This window comes from Corticium candelabrum, chromosome 20, assembly GCF_963422355.1.
Source record: "Corticium candelabrum chromosome 20, ooCorCand1.1, whole genome shotgun sequence".
In the NCBI taxonomy this organism is placed as follows: Eukaryota; Metazoa; Porifera; class Homoscleromorpha; order Homosclerophorida; family Plakinidae; genus Corticium; species Corticium candelabrum.
In genome coordinates, this window is record NC_085104.1 from 1,127,921 (window position 1) to 1,149,939 (window position 22,019).

General features: G+C 43.9%; 2 protein-coding genes across 5 annotated transcripts; both read left to right on the forward strand.

The window, feature by feature from the left end:
• Positions 1 to 3,896: 3,896 nt before the first annotated feature.
• Positions 3,897 to 15,293, forward strand: LOC134195489 (polyadenylate-binding protein 1-B-like). Of its 2 annotated transcripts, none has more exons than XM_062664515.1 (6): positions 3,897 to 3,958; positions 7,954 to 8,027; positions 8,090 to 8,203; positions 8,335 to 8,568; positions 13,223 to 13,417; positions 13,637 to 15,293. In XM_062664515.1, the coding sequence occupies exons 1-6, from the start codon at positions 3,907 to 3,909 to the stop codon at positions 14,915 to 14,917; spliced, it is 1,950 nt and encodes a 649-aa protein (XP_062520499.1). In that variant the 5' UTR covers positions 3,897 to 3,906; the 3' UTR covers positions 14,918 to 15,293. The 2 variants fall into 2 exon arrangements, with proteins under 2 accessions (XP_062520499.1, XP_062520500.1); XM_062664516.1 differs by lacking the exon at positions 3,897 to 3,958 and adding an exon at positions 7,373 to 7,592.
• A 515-nt stretch (positions 15,294 to 15,808) lies between these two features.
• On the forward strand, positions 15,809 to 20,232 carry LOC134195516 (delta-like protein 1). 3 transcript variants are annotated; one of them, XM_062664550.1, is made up of 9 exons: positions 15,809 to 15,953; positions 16,022 to 16,210; positions 16,796 to 17,212; positions 17,625 to 17,704; positions 17,764 to 17,915; positions 17,984 to 18,112; positions 18,176 to 18,505; positions 18,564 to 18,870; positions 19,653 to 20,232. In XM_062664550.1, the coding sequence occupies exons 6-9, from the start codon at positions 18,065 to 18,067 to the stop codon at positions 20,066 to 20,068; spliced, it is 1,101 nt and encodes a 366-aa protein (XP_062520534.1). In that variant the 5' UTR covers positions 15,809 to 15,953; positions 16,022 to 16,210; positions 16,796 to 17,212; positions 17,625 to 17,704; positions 17,764 to 17,915; positions 17,984 to 18,064; the 3' UTR covers positions 20,069 to 20,232. The 3 variants fall into 3 exon arrangements, with proteins under 3 accessions (XP_062520534.1, XP_062520532.1, XP_062520535.1); XM_062664548.1 differs by having other exon boundaries at positions 15,809 to 16,210; XM_062664551.1 differs by having other exon boundaries at positions 15,809 to 16,210; positions 17,631 to 17,704.
• The last annotated feature ends 1,787 nt before the right edge of the window (positions 20,233 to 22,019 follow it).

The following is a 22,019-nucleotide window of genomic DNA, read 5'->3' on the forward strand; positions in this document are numbered from 1 at the left end:
CGTTATCTCATCTGGACTTACAAATTGACACGAGAACGCGACGGTTGCTCATTGATGGTCATGCCATACCCGAATGTGAATGGCTTCGCCTTCCTGAACGATCACGCTCGCAGATCCAAGTGGTCAGGTTCGGGAAAGTGTATGCTACTACTGATGAATACATTGCTCCTGGCCAAGAATACATTGTTTGGGGCAAGGTTCACTGCCCAGGTCTACGTCCAGGCGAGACGTACACGGGTGTAGTGGAAGTAACAGAGCGGTTGCCGGCCTCCCACGGCCTTGTGGGATGCTGTACGCTTGCCATTGGGGGACCATCACAACACGTCCCAGGAGACACACGAAGGGACACATCCTGTCGCATTTTTTAGCAGAGCTATGACTAAAACGGAACGGAATTACTCGACATACGACCGCAAATTGCTCGCTATAGTATCAGCTATTCGGCACTTTCGCCACCACCTGCTCGGCAGGCGGTTTGTGCTACGGACTGACCACAGACCATTGCAATATTTTCCCGTCACCCGAGACCCTTGGGGTAGACGCGCCCGATGGCTTGCGGAACTACAGCTGTATGATTTCAGCATCCAGTACGTGTTGAAGGTACCCAGAATTGCGTCGCAGATGCTTTGAGCCGTTTGGGCTTTGCAAAGGAACCCACTGACACAATTGCCAACGTCACAAGTCACGACAAGTCATCACAATTTTTGGAAGACGACATTCGGACTGCCCAAGCAGCAGACTCTGATATCGCGGTAGTCATTAGACTTCTCCAGTCTCGTCGTCTTCCGTCAGCCGACGCCTCACCTAGTGTGAAAAGTTTTCTGCGACATGATGTTTATCTTGAAGAAGACATCGTTTGGCGCAAGGCGCACGACTCGAGACAGGTGGTCGTACCACTCTCGCTTGTACCACGAGTCTTACAAGAGGCGCACGATGACCCTACGGCAGGACACCAGGGAGCCAACAAAACCCTCGACAGGCTACTCGCACGTTTTTGGTGGCCTACAGTGCGCCAGGATGTTGCTGCATATACCCAGTCGTGCCACCGTTGCGGAGAACGCAACCATTTGACTGCTGCAGCTAAAGCTCCGCTTTGCCAACGCCCTCGCCCTTCTCGTCCGTTCGATATCGTGGAGACAGATATTAAAGGGCCATTGCCATTGTCCCCAGACGGATACCGCTACATTCTAGTCTTCCAAGACGCTTTCAGCAAGTATGCGGAAATGACACCTATTGCAACCGCGTCGGCCCACACCGTTAGCACCAAATTGAGAGAGTGGATCGGACGCTACGGCATCCCGCGTACCATCCATTCCGACCAAGGTGCTTGCTATACGAGCACGACGTTTAACGAATTGTGTGCTAAGTATGGGATCCGGCACACTGTCTCTTCAGCCTACCACCCGCAAGCTAATGGCTCAGTCGAGCGGTTGAACCGTTCTATAGGAACAACTCTGGCAAAAGTCGTTCACCACTCTCAAACCGACTGGCCAGATCGACTACCAGACATGCAGTTGGCATACAACTCTGCCAAGCATGACACGATTAATGCGTCTCCATTTCGCATCATTTTTAAACAGAGAGCTCGCACAATGACAGATTCCTTGGCGGACCATCTCCAATCCACACCGCAAGCAGATATACAGCAATCACAAGAACGAAACGATTCCTCTTCACATCCCCAACCGACAGATACATTACAGTGCACACAAGAACTATATGACCGCGTCGCAGACCATCTTAATATCGCCACCTTTCATCAACAAACGCGGTACAACCAGAGCACACGCCATACGTCCCTGGCGACCACGTATGGCTCTACCAGCCACGTGTCCCTCGCGGCAAGGCACGTACACTAACACCGTATTGGACTGGACCTTACGTTATTGTGAAGCGTTGCTCAGAGGTCACTTATGTAATTCGTAAGCTAGGCGGCAGAAAAGAAAACATCGCTCACTACAACCGTATGAAGCCTTATACACATCGTCGTCCACCAGTGCCTCCCGGAAACACGCAGCCACGCAGTCCACCTACAAGCTCACCACCTACCAGCGTTGATAAGGCGCAAGAGAACCAGAGCGAATCGGAGTGGACGACCTCGGACGAAGCGACACCATCTACCGATGACGAACAACAACTGCGCGAACGACGCAATGCGGATCGCCCACGACGTCAGCCCAGAATGCCAATACGTCTCGACGATTATATCATAGACACTGATATGACTTAACGTAGTTAATTATTATGGACAGATTGAGTTGAGTTATATAGCGTTGCGTTGTACTTTTTAGTCTAGAGTACCAATGAGAGACGTCTGGACCCGCTCTCATTTAAGGGGGGAGTAGTGTAAGGGTACGCGAGGTCATACGGGGAGTTGATGTTGAGTTAGCTTTGAGCGCGAACATGTCTAACAGTACTTCTACCGTTACAAATGCTTGTACAGTATTCGACAGATTTGGTAAGAAATGGCTGTAATAGTTCAACAGCCCCAGAAATGCCTGCAACTCAGTCACATTTCTTGGCTCGGGTGCTTCCCTGATAGCCTTGACCTCGTCTTCTGTAGATCTCAGACCTTCGTGATCTAGCAACGTACAGTATCCGAGTCCTCTGCTGTTGTTCATCAGGGTAATGCTATTACGTTAAAGGCTCTTTAACTAATAACAAGTGACAATCTCAATAACAATTAAGTCTAGCGCTCTTTACTGTGTAATACACGCGTACTTTAAAATGCAATTTACTACTCCGAAATCGAACAGAGTCGCTTTGTCCCTTGCAAAGCTGTGACGATACACACCCTGCCAACCTTATACAGTATTTCTAGAGCGTCAGCTGCCACTTGTAGCCACCGTAATCCCCGCTCCATTGTCTCCTCAATAATATTCTGGGGACAGTGTAGCAATGAACACGTCCTTGCTGCTGCTGTGGTTTCAGCTGCCCTGAAGGGTCTGACGTGACTGTCAAGGTGCAGGTCAGAAACCCATTTGAATCCTACAGAAACCTGGGTCGATGATACGTCTCTCTACAGTTATCAAAGAAAACTAGACTCGAGCCAGTCTCTTCCCGCCTTCGTCATTCCCCGATAGGCGGGAAGAGACTGGCTTCTCGCCAATCGGGAATGACGAAGGCGGGAAGAGACTGGCTCGAGTCTAAAAGAAAACCTCACTAGCACGTATTCCATCTTCTAAGTTAAAAGAAAATGACACGCCAATTCGTGAAGCTTCCATAATATAACGAAGCAACAGCCGGGAGCGTGAGAAATTGGAAGTACTTCAAGAGATCGCTAGCAGCTAAGCTCACAGCGACTCGCACGCGTCACCCACGCGTCGCAATGCACCGTCGAGAAGAAGAATTGGACACAACACCTGCTTGATAATATCATGCGATTAGAAGAGAACAGGAAAGTAGGAAGAAGAAGTCACTATCGCGGTCGACGCAGAGTAAAAACTGCGCATGCGCGTTTTAGGCGGTCTGGGTACGCGAGACTAGCTCATTTCAATGGCGGATGAGGCGCACGAGGTTCCCTGATGGTAACACGGGATCCGTGGATCCGCAGTCCGCGATCCGTGTTTTCCACCCAGCCTTCATAATTAACTAAGAACACGATAGTGTTGACATTGGTGACGTCGGGTAACACTCAGACGATGTTAAGATGATGTGGAGTAACACGTAGATGACGTGGGGTGACACTAGGTGAAGAAAGTAGGCGGGATGATCCCAGACCCTCTCCGGTGTTGTCGTGTTATACGGGAACCGGAAACGACGGCGCAAGAGGGTCTGGTACGAGGCCAGTTGGATCCAGTGCAAGCGCAGTCACACGTCTCTTCAGTGAGTCTTCTCGGAGCCATTTTAACAGTTCCATTGGATGTTATCAGACGTTGCTGCCGTTGCAGGAAACAGGCGTATGGAATGTGGCAGGTATTCGGCGAGCTTACAGTCACTGAGTACTGGAAAACCAAAGGTAGGCGTCTTTCTATATACCCAAATATCCTACACAAAAATATCTTGTCGTTTTTGACGTCGCCTGTAATAAACGACACGTTCCGTGCATACCGTTCGAGGTCAGCCTAGAGTGCGTTCACGCAAGGTGTGCGACGAAGGTGTTGCCCTCCGGGCGGATATTGGTATCAATCGAAAGGTCTTCAATTGCCGGATCTAATTACACTCACCGTTGGACTACAGAGCCGTTAACTGAAGTTAATAGAGCCAATTTCCTGTATTTTAATGAGTTAGGGGGCGGAGAAAGGCGGGACTAAGGTGGGATTTGGGTTATTTGCATAAAGTTAAGCACATAATTGTTATTGCTAGCAGACTGCTAACAGTAGCCCAACACGTCTAGGAAAGAGTGCGTCTAGGATCCGTTTCTAGTCTTCATCCTAGAAACTTTCAGTTTCGGACGACGACGGATCTTCTGTTTCAGGACCAACTTCAATGACCATCTGCTCTACAACGTCGTCTAACACACCGTGTATTGTCCTGTAATGCTTCTCCACCTTCTCGTGTACGTGCCTCACGCAGTTTGCCCACTTTTCCACAGGAACATTTGCTAGACCTTCTCTACACAGGCGCTTGATGTTTTCCATCGTAAACGCAGCAATCCCTGTGTTTTGCTGTGCAGCATGTCGTTTTACCTGTGCCCATACCAGGAAGCAGGAAGGTCAAAGTCCTCTTAGTGATGTCATCAACGCTCAAGAATGCAGTAAATGGCTGGTCAGTTTGGTTCTGATATGGTCAGATTAGTCAAGTTCTCGTGGTTTCCAGACGCTTCTCTGAGCCAGAAGTGAATGAGTGTATGTATCTGGTACATATTATTATAGCTGTTCCTAGAAGAGGCAACTGACACATACAACCAGTGAGCGCATAGAAACGTCCAGGTCTGTTGCCATGGGTTATAGCAAAAGTACAATTTTTAGTATATCATTGCATCATGAAGCAAACCGCGTTTCAAGCCAGCGAGGCAGCCAGAGACAACAGTTGGTCTCTGTTCATACGTACACGTTCACGTAACATTGTAGCACCCTAGATTCGTCTGCGGCAATCAGTATCCAGTATTCGCTTACAATAAATGACATATTTACCGGTCAATAGATCGGGCCGTATAACGGCCTGGGGCTACTGGTTTATCAAGATGTGAATTGTTTGTGAACATAACAATTAGGCTACTGAACATATCTGTCAGCCAGAGCAAACAATACGTGGGTCTACCGATGCGTAAGGAAATCATAATGAGTTCTTTCATGCGTTTAGCAAGTGCAGACCTGAGCAAACTAAACCGAGAGTCGTCCTTCTGGAAAAAATTAACCGTGGTTAGGCGTCCAGCTATAGAAAGATACTCGCGATCGTGAGCACAGAACGCTGTAAACCAGCTACACGGTAGAAGGTGGATACGGCTTTCCATCTTGCCTCCGAACTTCATGCACAAACCTTGCAAGCCAGTAGTTCATTTCTCTGTTGTTCGTAACATGCAGATCATGCACGTACATGTACCGCCCGAGCGCTCCCTCTTCGGTTGGCTGCTTGTTTCTCCATTTCTTCCATGCGTTGATCACTCTAACCGCGCACATGCAGTAGCTTTTGTGGGGTTAGGGGAACACACAAATCAAGAAACTTATGAAAACTAGTGGATGAAATTGGAAACGAGATTCAGAAGACTGCTGATCAGAAACAACATCAACGTCTAGCAGTTTACTAGCTTCCAAAAAATCAATAACTGGCAATTCTGCTGTTTCAATGCCCAAGTCGATTTCAGAACATTTTGCTACACAACTGATTTGAACTTCCGCGCCTAGAGGATATCAAGGCCTAGAGGATATCAACGCCTCAGCTGGGTGCTACAAGCCGGTTATAGACGTTCTGGCAAGTGTTTAAACGAATACACCCCACTGCGCCAGCTCGTTAGCACTCGAGCTTCGCCCTCATGCCAACTCGTGGGCGGAGCGAGGTGTATTTCGTTTATACACTCGCCAGCGGTCTATAACCTATACATAGAGTTACCTAATTTGTTATTGACACCATACGCTGTGAAACGTAGATGTTAATTGCCTCCTGTGACAACATAACATCCGTTTACACAAGCACTACGCCACGCCTTAGGGTGTACCCTACATTCCACCGGTCGCTCTAATTCGTGAACGCACTTTAGTTTTGGTGGAGGTTCCATGAGCCGTTGCAAGGTAATTGGCTTGCGAGTGGAGGCGGGTCCTCCTGGGATATTTTAGAATATACTCAGCACGTTTCCAACCTATCTACCTACTACCTACGCACTGAACAATATTTCTTTTCGGAACTCTTATCTTTTTGCTTTGGATGTAGTTTGATGTCTAGGATAAACAAATCAACTACAGCTTGCTCAGATAAAGCTATAGCATTGTAACGTAACAATGGCATGTGAACAAACAGTGGATATTGAAAGCGAGCATTGCACTCTTAGTTATGAGAAAACAAAGCTACGCCATGAGATTGAGTTCACGTAACGGAACTTCCTTCAAATTGAGTCTATCAGAGGCATTCAGTCTCCTTCCTGAACGACGAACAGCAATGTGTCGTTCAACGTTGCACCCCCAAAAGGGGACTCGACTAGAGCTGGAGGTCGACGCCACCCTGCCCATGTTCTTACCCATGCCGAGTTACGCCTGTACCCCAAATTTTAGCCTCGTGCGTGATCCGGTCTAGCCGGCTATCAAACTTATACATATGTATATACGAGAAAACAAAACTACCTTAAGAGATTGAGTTCAAGTAACGGAATTTCTTTCAAATTGAGTCTATCAGGGGCATTCAGTTTCCTTCTTGAACGATGAACAGCATTATGTCATTGTACGATGCACCCCCAAAAGGGGACCCAACTGAAAAAGCTGGAAGACGACGCCACCCTGCCCATGTTCTTACCCATGTCGAGTTACACCCGTACCCCAAATTTTAGCCTCGTGGGTGATCCGGTCTAGCCGGGTATCGAACTTATACATATATACAAACACCGTCAATTTTATATAGTAGTATAGATAATTATATTATAACATTGAGTATATATATATATATATATATACTAGTACTACCCGCCCTATGGGCTGTGGCAATCTGGGTGGTGGCAATCTATCGTTGTAGGCCACTTCTGTAAAGAAGACGCACCTTCCGCGAGACCGGCGTCATGTTGATCGGCGCGTTACAGACAGACAGACATGTGGACAGACGGAAGTGGGCGTTCCTGAGCATCTCGAACACGTCACATCCGCATACTCGGCACTTCCGCGAAGACACGTTCGCATAGCAATCTAATTTTAGGTTAATTTCAACCCCCAAAGCAATCCGACACGACCGTTCGTCTCAGGCTACGGATTTTCCAACATCCCCATCTCAGACTCTTCCCACCTAAAACGTCATGATCTATTCGTGGAGAATGACGTCACTTCCGTGAAGACACATCCGCGCATCCCATTTCAGACCGCCAAAGTCTCGTTTCTGGTCGTCGGAGGCAGTCAAGGCGAAATCCGACGCGACAGTTCGTCTCGGACTTGCGATCTCGACCGGCCCATCGCGTTTCGCGACGATCCGAGACCGGCGTCGTGTCGAACGGCGCGTTACAGACATGTGGACAGGTGGATATATATATATATATATATTTAGATACAACACCGCCAATTTTAGTAGTATAGATGCATATGTCTATCATGTATGTGCATGATCCTACAGATGCAGCATGTAACACCTACAGTAGACCTGCTGTAAAGCTCTTTCACTGCTACTAGCGGGTAAGTTTAGGTGGTGTGTGTGTGTGTGTGTGTGTGTGTGTGTGTGTGTGTGTGTGTGTCTGTCTGTCTGTCTGTGTCTGTGTGTGTGTCTGTCTGTCTGTGTGTGTCTGTCTGTCTGTCTGTCTGTGTACAGTGACTTAAAATTAAGTTTAAGTCAGTTATCATGTGGTGTCGATTGATTGCACTCTAGTTGAGCATTTTTGTGTAGGTCAAGCTGCTCTAATGTTTACAACTGTGTATGTCAAGAACTTTGGTGAGGACTTCAATGAGGAAGAGATGAGGGCAAGTGTTTACTGTATTAGGACGAGTGTGGGTTGCTGTCTTCATAGTCGTGCTTTTTGTAGGAAATGTTTGGAGCGTTTGGTAGCATCACTAGCTTGGAAGTTATGTTTGATCAAGGGGGCAAATCTTGTGGATTTGGATTTGTGTCTTTTGAGACACACGAGGGAGCGGCTAGGGTATGTCACTAATTCATTACTTGATCTACGTAGTACGAGATGCATCTTTCCAATACAATAGTGTAATGTATTGAGAGACGTGTCTCTTTAATACAATAATATCTTAACACTACCTTTTACTTGTTGTGTAGGCTGTAGAAGAGATGAACGGTAAAGAAATAAACGGTCGTGTCATTTATGCTGGTCAACCTCAGAAGCAAGCCGAACGAATGAACGAGCTCAGGAGTCGCTTTGAACTGATGAAAATGGAGAGAATGAAACGCTTTCAGGGTGTTAATTTATACATCAAAACTCTGGACGATGAAATTGACAATGGAACTCTGAGAAAAGAGTTTAGTCCATACGGAACAATTACAAGTGCAAAGGTACATGAATAACAGATGAGTTGGTACAGCTTGCCTGCAATAACTTAGGGCCAATGATAGTAGCTAGCCAATACTTTAAGCCTGGTTTACAATATGACGCTGACGACGCTCGCAAGAAGACTCCGAGTAGGTGTCAAAATGCTGACACTGGAACTGTACTATTTATACTATCATTTGATGAGTGTCAGTGACGAGCCACTACGCGCACGCTCATCATGATCGTCTACCATGAATACAAAAGTCTGTGATTTGGTTTTCATTTTCTGAGTTTTCTTCCTCACTAAGCTGTTGCAGAGACGCTTCCACATTATTTGGTAGCCTGCTGCTGAGAGCCCGCTTTTTTCGATACGTTTTTCGAAGCATTTTTCTTGTGCCTTGTATCTCTAGTGACTTACTATGCCACAACTTGCGGCAAGTAGCTGTACCTACACGTATACACTTTTGGTAGGCTTCTCTTTCATAGTTTACTTCCAATTATTTCACTCCCGGATCTGATCTCTGATTTGTCGACAAAAAGCAAGTGCCTCCGATAGACACTAGAGTTGAACTTGAATCAACTCTAGCGTCGACGACGCTCGTGACATGACGTGCGAGTGTTTACAATATGATGCCTGCCTGAACGTCTTCGCCAGAGTCATATTGTAAACCTAGCTTTAGGCTATTGTATTGGAGGGATGTATTTCACAATACACTAGACTATTGCATTGGAGGGATGCGTCTCACAATTCACTCGACTATTGTATTGGAGGGATGCATCTCACAATACACTAGACTATTGTATTGGAGGGATGCATGTCACAATACACTAGACTATTGTATTGGAGGGATGCATCTCACAATACACTAGACTATTGTATTGGAGGGATGCATCTCACAATACACTAGACTATTGTATTGGAGAGATGCATCTCACAATACACTAGATTATTGTATTAGAGGGATGCAGCATCTCACAATACATTAGAATATTCAGGGTTCTCCGTAAAGCGTGGTAGCGTGGCGCAGTGCCATGCTGAGAAATCCCAGCCACGTGACCAAGTACAATCTCGCGTAAAGAAAATTGAGAGAAGATCTGCATTCTATTTGATTGCGAAAGTTGTTATTAGAAGGCTAGTCACTTGAGAACGAGTTCGTGGTCAACCACTTACCTCTTCCACTTTTAAAGTCAATTTAGGACGTCCAGGCGTTTTGTTTACGCGAGAAAGGTCTGGAATTTCGAAGCTATGCAGATGTGTGCACTAATGTGTAGGTGCGTAAACGAACACAAGGTTCGAAACCGTAGAATTAATTAGTGTCTGTTGAACTTTTGCCTTGTTACGTGTAACGGCAGCCAGGCTTAACTACTAAGCAGTTTGAAGTCATCAACAGTAATAATAACTAGCAATGGTCTGGGTATCCAAGCGTCTGTTGTAGAAAGGGACGTGTCTTGCAAGGTCTGTCTCCCCCACGCTATTTTGAAATCATGGGGAGAACCCTGCTATTGTATTGGAGAAATGGATCTCACAATACACACTAGACTATTGTATTGGAGGGATGCATCTCACAATAAACTAGACTATTGTATTGGAGGGATGCATCTCACAATACACTAGACTATTGTATTGGAGGTACGCATCTCCACGATACACGTTTGAACTCATTTATTAGATAAATGAGGAGCAACTCACTACTACATGGCCATCACACTTTATAATAATGCGGCGCAAAAAAAGTTTTAGTAAAAACTCTAACAAGTAATATGTAACTAAAACTATACTTGAAGCTGTGTTTACACCGTCGCTTCTACAGCTATTTCTATTTTTCCCCACTAGACAGCCCAAACTGACAAAGTCCACACACACAATTCCCACGCTGCACCTATTGTTGGAATAGACTTTTTAGGAGGAGTAATTGTCACGAAGAATTACGAATATGCACGCTCTTTTCTTTCTAGACATGCTACTTGTAAAATGTATTTAAAATCCTACATAGCGACTGTCGTTTCGCGTGACCGCAAATTCCGCAAATAGTCTGTACCTGCAGTGTAGTCGTAAGTAAAGTTATCGTATACAGGACATAGAATCTCTCATGGTTATGTAATGTTAGATTCTCGTATAACTATCGTAAAACCAAGAAAAACGATCGATTTCGGGTCAGCAGTTGCAGACAGGTGAATTCTGTTGTTTATTTCCGACAAGTCCTAACAATCGCAAACATAAATTACACTGTTCTGGTAATTAAACTCTCTCATGAAAGTTTCGCGCGTACGATTGGCTGTTCGTCTATTGTCTCTGGTTGCCACATACGACATAAAGGAATTAATGCTTCATGATTGGGCCACACTAAGGAGGCGTGGCACATTTCTGTAGCATGACAGACATACACACATAGTCCCCAGACCGGAAGTCGGTTCAGCCCTATACGATTAGAGTACACTACTTGTCACGTCTCGTGACTTTTACAAAGTCCCTTTTCTTAGAGGCTCATAGCTGAATAACTAAACTACGATAAACAGAACTAGATATTGTTTCTGGTTAACCATATTTTAAAAGATTCTTCAATTGTCACTTTTTATGATGGATGACAAAAGTTGACGTTGATCACGTTGAGGGAAAGAGATGACATCAAGGAAGGGGAGAAGACTCTGTGTATCAATAAAGCCTCTAGATCCTATTTGAGTGTTGAGTTGGTTACAGGTGAAGCCTTTTGATTTGATGGTCATGATGAAGTCTGTATACTGTTCATATTTTCTTTTTCTTGCATCAAAAAAGTTTGTTTCGAAAGGGATTGTTAGTTCTATGACATAAGATTTGAGCGTATGATTATTCCAAATCAACATGTCAGGCCTTCGTGCAGTAGAAATGATGTCAGATGGAAATTTTACTTCACAGTATTTTAAATCGGCAAAGATGTTGAATTGATGTGGTAGATGGTTAATAGCCGCATTATAGAGAAGACTGAGAACAGAGTCGTGACGTTGATTGTAATGACGACATTGTAAGAGGACTGGGCAACTATTGAGAACATGAAGAAGGGTTTGACGTTGATGGCATAGGGGACATTTATCACAAGAACGTTTACTCCATAGGACAAGATTAGCATTTGAAGGGAGGGTATCAGAAACGGTGTTGAGGACAAAAGAAAGTTGATTATTGGGAAGACAAGAGACAACATTTGCCCAGACGTCAGATGCACAGTTTTCTAGATGGAAGATGGAGCCGTGGACATGTAGATTCTTAGTTCTGGCAAGAAGTTGTTTTTGGTGTTCCTCCTTTAGTCTTGATTTAGTGATGTCACTCAATTTTGCAGCAGAAGCATCTGGTGTCTCAGATAGTGACTTAGCTGCTTCTCTAAAAGCAGAAAATCTGTTGCCATACGATTTATTATATGCTTGTCTGGTGGCCAAAGAACGGACGCAGTTGTCATGTGAGGATAAGAGGCGAGCAGATTTCGAAGACTGGAGGGAGATGGAATACGTAGACAAACGAGGTAAGCCAAGACCAGCATTTTGTGGGAGGAGGTAGAAAATGGCAGTACAGGCTGAGCGACGCAGTTTACACCATTTCTTTAGATAAAAAGTTACAATATTATCAAGATCTGTTTTAATCCAGCTAGGTGCTAATGGGAGCAGACAGAGATACCAGGTAAGTCGAGGATATACAGCCTGATGGTATAGTTGAAGTTTTCTGCTGCTGCTAACTGGACAAAAGTCGACTTTTGTCATTAATTCTTGGAGTTTGTTCTTTAAAAAGATCTTATAGTCAGTAGTTGATAACTGGCCATTAATGGGCAGTCCGAGAAATTTAAATGACTTGTAGCCAGAAATGGGACTTTCTGGTCACAAACTGAAATTGTTGGGTCACGAAGATGATCTTTACTTTTATATGCCAATCCCAAGCAGCTGCATGTTGGTATTTTGATAACTAATTTAGACCATCAACACCAGTCAGATACAACATTGCAAAGTTTCTGTAGATCTTTTGAAGACTTTGCTAATAGAGTGACGTCATCAGCAAAGAGAAGTGCATCCATGGTATAGGCTGATTTATGCAGCCTATATCCAAGAGTTGGTTGAACTTATTTCAGTTGAAGTGCAAGTGTGTTTATGACCGTGTTGAAAACTATAACAGAAAATGGATCACCTTGAAAGACTCCTATGTTGCAGCAAAGTGGAGAGGTAGACCACTGTTTTGTAGAGATTATCAATTTCAGGTCAGAGTAAAGATTTTCAACTGCCATTTGTATTGGAGGGATGCATCTCACAATGCACGTTTGAACTCATTTATTTGATAAATGAGGAGCATCTCTCTACTACATGGCCATCGCACTTAACAATAATGAGGCGCCAAAAAAAGTAATAGTAAAAGCTCTAACAAGTAACGTATGACTAAAATAACTAAACTACGATTATTGTATTGGAGGGATGCATCTCACAATGCACTAGACTATTGTATTGGAGAGATGCATCTCACAATACACTAGACTATTGTATTGGAGAGATGCATCTCACAATACACTAGACTATTGTACTGGAGGGATGCATCTCACAATACACTAGACTATTGTATTGGAGGGATGCATCTCACAATACATTAGACTATTGTATTGGAGGGATGCATCTCACAATACACTAGACTATTGCACTAGTCTAAGTGAACTCGCTTATTGCGTGTAGGTGATGATGGATCAGCAAGGTCGTTCTCGCGGTTTTGGCTTCGTGTGCTTTTCGTCTCCTGAAGAGGCAACTAAAGCGGTGACCGAAATGAACGGTCGAATCATTATCAGCAAGCCTCTCTACGTTGCTCTTGCCCAATGTAAGGAGGAAAGGTGTGCTCAACTGACTCAACAATACATGCAACGAATGCAACAGGTGAAATTGTTAGTGTGGCAATAATGTTGATATTAATGTAGCAACACTCGTTTACTTGCACCACCGGGCAGATGGTTGGTGGATTTGCTCCACAACCATTTTTCAACTTGCCTCTGCATGTTTGTGTGTGTGTGTGTGTGTGTGTGTGTGTGTGTGTGTGTGTGTGTGTGTGTGTGTGTGTGTGTGTGTTTGCCTTCGTCATCGTGTTGTCTGTTGCAGCAAAGACCGTTCTTTCAGACGTTTCCACCTCAAGCCGCTCGTCCTCGTGCTTGGAATCAGCAGCAGCTGTGCACAACGTATGCACCATTCAGCATGATGGCTCAGCAACATCGTGCAGCCGCAAACCGCATGATGCGTCCTCTGGGTCCAAGAAGTCCATTCCAGCAACAACGTGGCGACCACTTCCCTGGTCAACGAAGGTTTGTTCAGCAGCCAGCTCGAGCGACTGCATACCGGTATACACCTGGTGTTCATAATCCACCTGCTGTTCCTGCTGTGCCACCTTCTCAGCAGTCTGGTCCGAATCCTCAGCAAGGAATAGGGCAAGTGGGCAGCCATCCTCCTCTGACGTCACAAGCTCTTTCTGAGGCGTCTCCACAGGAGCAGAAGCAGATGCTCGGTGAGCGATTGTATCCGCTGATTTGTGAGACGCATCCAGAGTTGGCTGGTAAGATCACTGGCATGTTGTTGGAGATCGACAATGCAGAGTTGCTGCACATGCTGGATGAGGCTGATCTGTTGAAGAGGAAGGTTGACGAGGCGGTCAACGTGCTGAGAGCTCATCAGATCAAGGAGCAGACGAAAGTTCCGTCGCCTGACGATACTGCATACCCGTATACACCTGGTGTTCGTAATCCACCGGCTGTTCCTGCTGTGCAAGTGGGCAGCCATCCTCCTCTGACGTCACAAGCTCTTTCTGAGGCGTCTCCACAGAAGCAGAAGCAGATGCTCGGTGAGCGATTGTATCCGCTGATTTGTGAGACGCATCCAGAGTTGGCTGGTAGGATCACTGGCATGTTGTTGGAGATCGACAACGCAGAGTTGCTGCACATGCTGGATGAGGCTGATCTGTTGAAGAGGAAGGTTGACGAGGCGGTCAACGTGCTGAGAGCTCATCAGATCAAGGAGCAGACGAAAGTTCCGTCGCCTGGCGATACTGCATACCCGTATACACCTGGTGTTCGTAATCCACCGGCTGTTCCTGCTGTGCAAGTGGGCAGCCATCCTCCTCTGACGTCACAAGCTCTTTCTGAGGCGTCTCCACAGAAGCAGAAGCAGATGCTCGGTGAGCGATTGTATCCGCTGATTTGTGAGACGCATCCAGAGTTGGCTGGTAGGATCACTGGCATGTTGTTGGAGATCGACAACGCAGAGTTGCTGCACATGCTGGATGAGGCTGATCTGTTGAAGAGGAAGGTTGACGAGGCGGTCAACGTGCTGAGAGCTCATCAGATCAAGGAGCAGACGAAAGGTCCGTCATCTGGCGATGCAGCTCAGTGAGACAGAGAAATGACTCACAAGTCATGACTGTTGTAATTGACAGTGTGTCTTTCGGTTTGTGGTGTGTGTGTGTGTGTGTGTGTGTGTGTGTGTGTGTGTGTGTGTGTGTGTGTGGTGTGTGTGTGTGTGTGTGTGTGTGTGTGTGTGTGTGTGTGTGTGTGTGTGTGTGCTGTTGACACGTTCAGAGTGTAATAAAAATGAGAAACAGGAATTACAGCAGTGGCAACTCGTCGATGATGTCATACGTAAAGAAGGTTGATACATCATGTTGATTGGCAATCATTGATGTCTGAGTGTGAATGCTCATTGTGACGATGACCCTGGAGCCTTTGGACAAATTTATACAAAACAGAATCTACACTGAATTTAGGGGTGGCAGTGCTGGGGTGGGGTACTGGGGGTGCCTCAGCTGGGGGGCTTGGGGTACCCCAACCAGCAGCAGTGGCAGTGGAGCTTGAGGGGCAGAGTGGGCAGCTGCCCCAACTTTGAGCACAACCTTTAATTTTGTAAACAAACGGTACCCTCATAGTTCATGTAATGTAGACTCCCAATGTCTTTTCATTCCCTCCCCAATCTTGAGTCGCTCCGCCTTCCCTGACTGAATTCACACGTTGGTAATGCGAACACAACTTTCCATAGTTCAATTCCATTGATGTTCATGTAGGATGTGCAGCTTTAGTAACTCAGGACACTAAAAAATTAACAAGCAAATCATGCAACAATAATTGTAGCCACTACATTGTAGTGATTGACTGCCTTACAGTAGCATGGTTCTGCTGTCTGGATTCTCAAAATGAGTTGATATCTACATGCATAACATTCCAATATTGTAAACATCCTGTATGACCGGAAGTTCAAAGTTCACGTATGGGCGTGGCAGTTTGAGTCCGGATCTTCTTGACAGTTTTTATTCTTTTAGTATACTCGCTCATCGACGAGATTTATCCTTGACATAAATTTGTCGTGTGGCCTAATCTATTGGTTACATGAAGTTGTTGTTTATTGTTAGTTTTCAACCGATCATGATCATGATCCGGTCAGCTATGGTGTACTAATGGTATTAGTGCAGTTTTTCTTGATATTCTGTGTCTGTTCTGCTGCTAGACTGCTGCTATGCTGCATATGCATGCAGCAGTTGTCAATCCAAGTCACTGCAGTCAGACCTCTGAGGCGGAGTCATTATGTGTGATGCCTGTGATATGTTTATCTTGTATGTATGTGCATGAGCCTATGGATGCAGCACATAACACTTACAGTAGACCTGCTGTAAAGCTCTTGCACGGCTGCTAGCGGGTAAGTTCAGTTGGTGTGCGTGTGTGTGTGTGTGTGTGTGTGTGTGTGTGTGTGTGTGTGTGTGTGTGTGTGTGTGAGTGCGTGCGTGCGTGCGTGCGTGTGTGTGTTGTGTGTGTGTGTGTGTGTGTGTGTGTGTGTGTGTGTGTGTGTGTGTGTGGTGTGGTGTGTGTGTGTGGTGTGTGCGTGTGTGTGGTGTGTGTGTGGTGTGTGCGTGTGTGGTGTGTGTGTGTGTGTGCGTGTGTGTGCGCGCGTGTGTGTGTGTGAGTGCGTGCGTGCGTGCGTGCGTGTGTGTGGTGTGGTGTGTGTGTGTGTGTGTGTGTGTGGTGTGTGTGTGTGGTGTGTGTGTGTGTGTGTGTGTGTGTGTGTGTGTGTGTGTGTGTGTGTGTGTGTGTGTGTGTGGTGTGTGTGTGTGTGTGTGGTGTGTGTGTGTGTGTGGTGTGTGCGTGTGTGTGTGGTGTGTGTGTGTGTGCGTGTGTGTGTGTGTGTGTGTGTGTGCGTGTGTGTGTGTGTGTGGTGTGTGTGTGTGGTAATTCAATTAAAATTATTACTGACTCGACCTCAACCTGATTTGAATGCAAACGTCAGGATTTTCTCACCTGATGAGAGTCTAGGAAATGGCGTTGTCAATCCTATCTTATTACCATTCTTCAAACTGTGGACTGTCAGTTGATTTAGTGCTTCGTTGGTGTGTAGCTGTCTAGCTACATTGATGTTTTGGTCTTCGAGTTGAGGTATGGATTAACTACACGGATGGTCTTATAGCTGTGATGTACCACGAGCAAAGGGAAAACTCGTTTTCGACTATTTTTATGAACGACATTACATTTGAACGAATTCTTGTGTTATCTTGGGATATGGTGTGTTCTCGATATTTTCATGGTGACAACTGTTCTTGCTACTGTAAGTCTCAGAATGACAATGGTGGCCAGTACACTTGCTCAAGCAATGGAACGAAGGTTTGTCTACCAGGATGGGCAGATCCGGGGATAAATTGCAGACAAAGTAAGACTAAGTGTGTGGCATGGTTGAGTGTAGCCTCGTCCCCAGACTCTCTCGCGCTAGTAATACGGGCACCGGACAAGACTAGCGCGAGAGAGTCTGGGGACGAGGCTAGTTGAGTGTACTAATTCAACCTTTAGCAAACACTTAAAATCAATTTTTTTAAATCTTGGGAATGAATGTTAGACGGTGTGTACTAATTGTTTGTAAACAAATTAATGTAGCAAATTGTTAATAAATTTATAACTAACGTTTATAATTTTAATATTTAATTAAGTTAATTAATTAATTAATTAAACATATTTTGAACACAAAAATTATTTTAACAGGCATGACCATTATTTTTTGTTAATTAATCTAGAAATAAATTCTGTGGATTAACCCATGTGCGCATGCGCAAACAATTGTTTGTAAGTTTTAGTATATTGTTGGTCTGCAATCAGTATCCGGAAGTATCCAATTACACCGTGACTTTACAAGTTAACAAAGATGCACGTGAGTGACCTAAATTTAGCTTATTGGTTTACACATTGTGGCAAGAGTACTATTTTTAGCTGACATCTTATCACGTGACCTCACTTTACAGGCATCTCTGTCTACACACATACATGGGGTTGATGCTACGTGCACAAAATATGAAGAACAACATTAGTACAAGCATAGAAACATAGAAACACAGGATGCCTTGTCTTGCTTGAACTAATTGGTATGTCTAACCAATTAGAGGTAAACCTATGTAGGAATGTCATTCCTGCATCTGATCCCTTTGCGCAGGTGCAAAGCAGATTAGGAGTCCAACGTACTACGAGACTCTACAGACCAGTTTCTTCTCACTGATTGAGCTTTTCTGCTGGCATGTTTGTTTATATGTTGCTATGCATATCAGCAGCAGTACCAACCACTGTGAGCCACCACCATCAGACTGATCGTAATCACGTGTCTATTTCAGAGTTACTGTGTGTGTAGGTGTTGACAGATGGCATACTGGAGATTAATTTTATTGAATATTACGATAAAAATTTGATGCTGGCCAATGGTGTGTGCTGTCACCACTATTGCCTTGAAAGTTGTGGCAATATATTTAGGGTTAGTTTTCGAGAGTTTAGAAGCAAGGAATCGTGTGAACATTCTACGATTCAAGAGAATCCGCCTTTGTACACGATAATGACCGGAGAGATTTTGACACAAAGGAGTGTGCAACCACCCGAAGGGCACTCCCACTTTTTCTCATTTGGAGAAAGTTTGGGAAATAACGAGAGTAATCCTCTCCGATTGCCATTCAAACAGCTACATGAGGTCAGAGCAATCAGAGCAATGGACTGCAGTCACATAATATTTTTATGTTTATTGTTAGGGACGGTTTGGTCTCACTGTTTTGATTACCAATAAGTACAGTAACCATGGCAATGATATAGTTGGTGTAATGAATTATAATTATCGTCCAGGATTGCTTGGTTCCACGCTGTTTATCAACGACTGCAATTTTAAGAAGTTTCTTTTGTTCAGTTGGCGTGTTTTGTGTGGTGATCACTTTTATGGTGACGGTTGCTCGCGATTTTGTGCTCCGAGAAATGACAGCGAGGGTCACTACTATTGCTCAAAAAATGGAACGAAAGTTTGTCTTCTAGGATGGAAGGATCCACAAACTGACTGTCGCAAACGTAATTTTACATTATGTAAATTTAATTAATTAATTAAATATAATAAATTAATGTTATTGTTATAAACTATCCGGGAACTTACATTGTGGCAATATTTGTATACATAATACTTTTAAAAAATTGTTATGCAAATATACAAATATTTTTGTTACACGGGTATTATGTAATTAATAAATTTTATTAATTAATTAAATATAATAAATTAATTATTGTTATATAATATCCGGGAACTTACATTTATATTGTGGCAATATTTGTGTACATAATTCTTACAAAAAAAGTTTGTTATACAAATATTAATATTTTTGTTGCACGGGTATTATATAATTAATAAATTTTATTAATTAATTAAATATAATAAATTAATTATTGTTATATAATATTAGGGAACTTACATTTACATTGTGGCAATATATAATACTCGTGTAACAAAAATATTAATATTTGTATAACAAATTTTTTTCAAGTATTATGTATATAAATATTGAATAAATTTTATTAATTAGCTAAATATAATAAATTAATGTTATTATTATATAATATCCGGGACCTTACATTTACAATGTGGTAATATTTGGAAAAATTAGTTATACAAATATTACTATTTTTGTTGCACGGGTATTAATAAATTAAATTAATTAATTAATTAAATATAATAAATTAATGTTATTGTTGTATAATATCCGGGAACTTTCATTTACATTGTACAGTAGTAATATCCATTGTATACAGAATACGTATAGAAATTTTGTTATACAAATATTAATATTTTTGTTACACAGGTATTGATGAAACTGATGGGCATGATGGAAAAACTTGTCAAAACAATCTGAATAATTTCGATTTGTTATACAAATTGCGGGACTGCAGTAGAGCACATGATCCAGTCATAACATCTTTGGTTTTCAATCCTCAAGTTCCGAACAGTAATGTCCACAAGCCTGCTCATTTAGTCCGTTCGCCTCACACGTTGACCACTCTGAGTACAGTGTCCTCACGAGATCGAAAACAGATGACAGTAGTGGAACAGATTTGTCCATTGATATCAAACATGTTTCCTTGGCATTCTCATCTGATTGATAATATTGTTGAATTGCTGCTGGAGAGAGGTCTTTTTGAGTTGTTTCCCATCAGAAAATGGATTCAGTCGTTGCATAAAGAAGTCGAGGAGACTAAAGCGTGGCTGCTAGGCCATTAGTTTGCTGTTTGCTATGTATATGCTATTGTATATATGACAATGGCGTTCTGTTTTAATGGTACAGTATAGTACAGTGTGACTGTCTTGAAATTATAGCTCGATTTGCTGGTTTTGAACAATCACGTTATTGACAGATTTATTTAATTGATTATTTCAGTTTATAAGTTTATCTGGTCGGGTAGGGTGCATGAGGTGTACAAAGACATGCATTGAGATTACCCGACCTTGGGCCCCATTTATATCGGGATAGATTGTTATGAATCAAATTCAGTTTTGAATTTGATTACAAAACATCAAGCTTCGAAAACCTGATAACCTAGATATTAGTTCAGCTATGAGCCATAAGAAAAGGGATTTGTACAAGTCACGAGACTTGGCGAGTAGCGTACGCTAAACGTATAAGGTGTGGCTGTCTGTCACTCTGCAGGAATGTAGTCTACGACTTTTCCCGCCTACGTACATTCTTCCTGCATGTGCCACGCCTCCTTTGTGTGGCCCAATCACGAAACATTAATTCCTTTATGTCGTACGTGGCAACCAAAGACAATGACGAACAGCCAACCGTAGGCGCGAAACTTGCTTGAAAGAGTTTTTACCAGAACAGTGCAATTCATGTTTGCAATTGTTAGGACTTGTCGGAAATAAACAAAAGAACTCACCTGTCTACGACTGATGACCCGAAATCGTTAGCTTTCTTGGGTTTATGATATTATACGGGTCTAACATTGCGTAGCCAGAAGAGATTTTATGTCCCGTATATGGTGACTGGGTACACTGTTTACGGACTTCGCGGTCATGCAAAACGGCGTTCGCAATGTACAGTCTAGATACATTTACAGGTAACCCGTCTAGAAAGAAAATAGCGTGTATGTATTCGCAATTCTTTGCGACAATTAGTCCTACTGTACGTGGTGTTCAGACTTTGAAAGCTCATAGCTGTGGAAGCAATGGTGTAAACACAGCTTCAATTACTAGTAATAATTAATAACCACGCCTTTTAGCTAGTCTCGCGTGGCCAGACCTTTGTGTACGCGGGGCGGATACGCCAACGGTCTGGCCACGCGAGGCTACCTTTTAGCCTGGCGCCACAATATTTTAACAATTTGTCAATCACCATGGGGACGGCAACTCTTGCTTTTAGTTAGCATTCATCAGTTAGTGCGTACGTACGTACGTAGCTTCGCAGCACACACACACACACACACACACACACACACACACACACACACACACACACACACACACACACACACACACACACACACGGGTTGCTGTAAAACGCAGACTGCAGACTACGCAGACTGCAGACTGCAGACTACGCAGACTGCAGACTGCAGACTACGCAGACTGCAGGCTGCAGACTGCACACTACGGAATGGGGACTTGCAGACTACGGAATGGGGACTTCGGCGGTTTCAAAGGCATGCGCACCTTCTTATAAACATACCTTTACGTGCTGATGTTTCCAGCATTGCCTCATGACATCGTCATGTTCAGTGAAACAGCATGGCTGAGTCTCTTCGAAGCTGCTTCTATCTCCATCTGTGCGAGCACGTACGTCGTCTTGATCTACGTCGATCACATGCGCGACAACTAGATAGTGAAACCAGGCGACCAACGCAATAGACAGCCTAGTGTTTCTCCAAGAGAGTCTGTTTGTAAAATGTTTCTGTTCATATTGTGTGTGGTGAAGCGATAGTTGGAAGCACGAGTTGAAGAATGGACTATAGGGCGTCTACTTGGAAGAAAGGCGGTGACGTGTTGTCTCTCATATTTATCGTTGTGCTTCTGTCTTCGGTCTTTAGATGCTAGGAGATAAAGCAAGTACTTGCTTTCGACCAATGTATGTTGCAGGGCATCGCAGTCGACTAGAGGAGATATATGTATGGATTCAGATAGGCTCTATTGTGCGCAGTATCAGACAAAGAAGATGCATTACAATTGCAATTGC

Bases quoted from the DNA above. Each gene is read 5' to 3' on its own strand.
- LOC134195489 (XM_062664515.1), top strand. From the start codon at position 3,907: ATGTGGCAGGTATTCGGCGAGCTTACAGTCACTGAGTACTGGAAAACC. The intron at 3,959-7,953 runs GTAGGCGTCTTT...ATTTTTGTGTAG, and splicing joins TGAGTACTGGAAAACCAAAG to GTCAAGCTGCTCTAATGTTT. The intron at 13,418-13,636 runs GTGAAATTGTTA...TGTCTGTTGCAG, and splicing joins ACATGCAACGAATGCAACAG to CAAAGACCGTTCTTTCAGAC.
- LOC134195516 (XM_062664548.1), top strand. From the start codon at position 18,065: ATGTTTGTTTATATGTTGCTATGCATATCAGCAGCAGTACCAACCACT. The intron at 18,113-18,175 runs GTGAGCCACCAC...CTGTGTGTGTAG, and splicing joins CAGCAGCAGTACCAACCACT to GTGTTGACAGATGGCATACT. The intron at 18,871-19,652 runs GTAATTTTACAT...TTTGTTACACAG, and splicing joins ACAAACTGACTGTCGCAAAC to GTATTGATGAAACTGATGGG.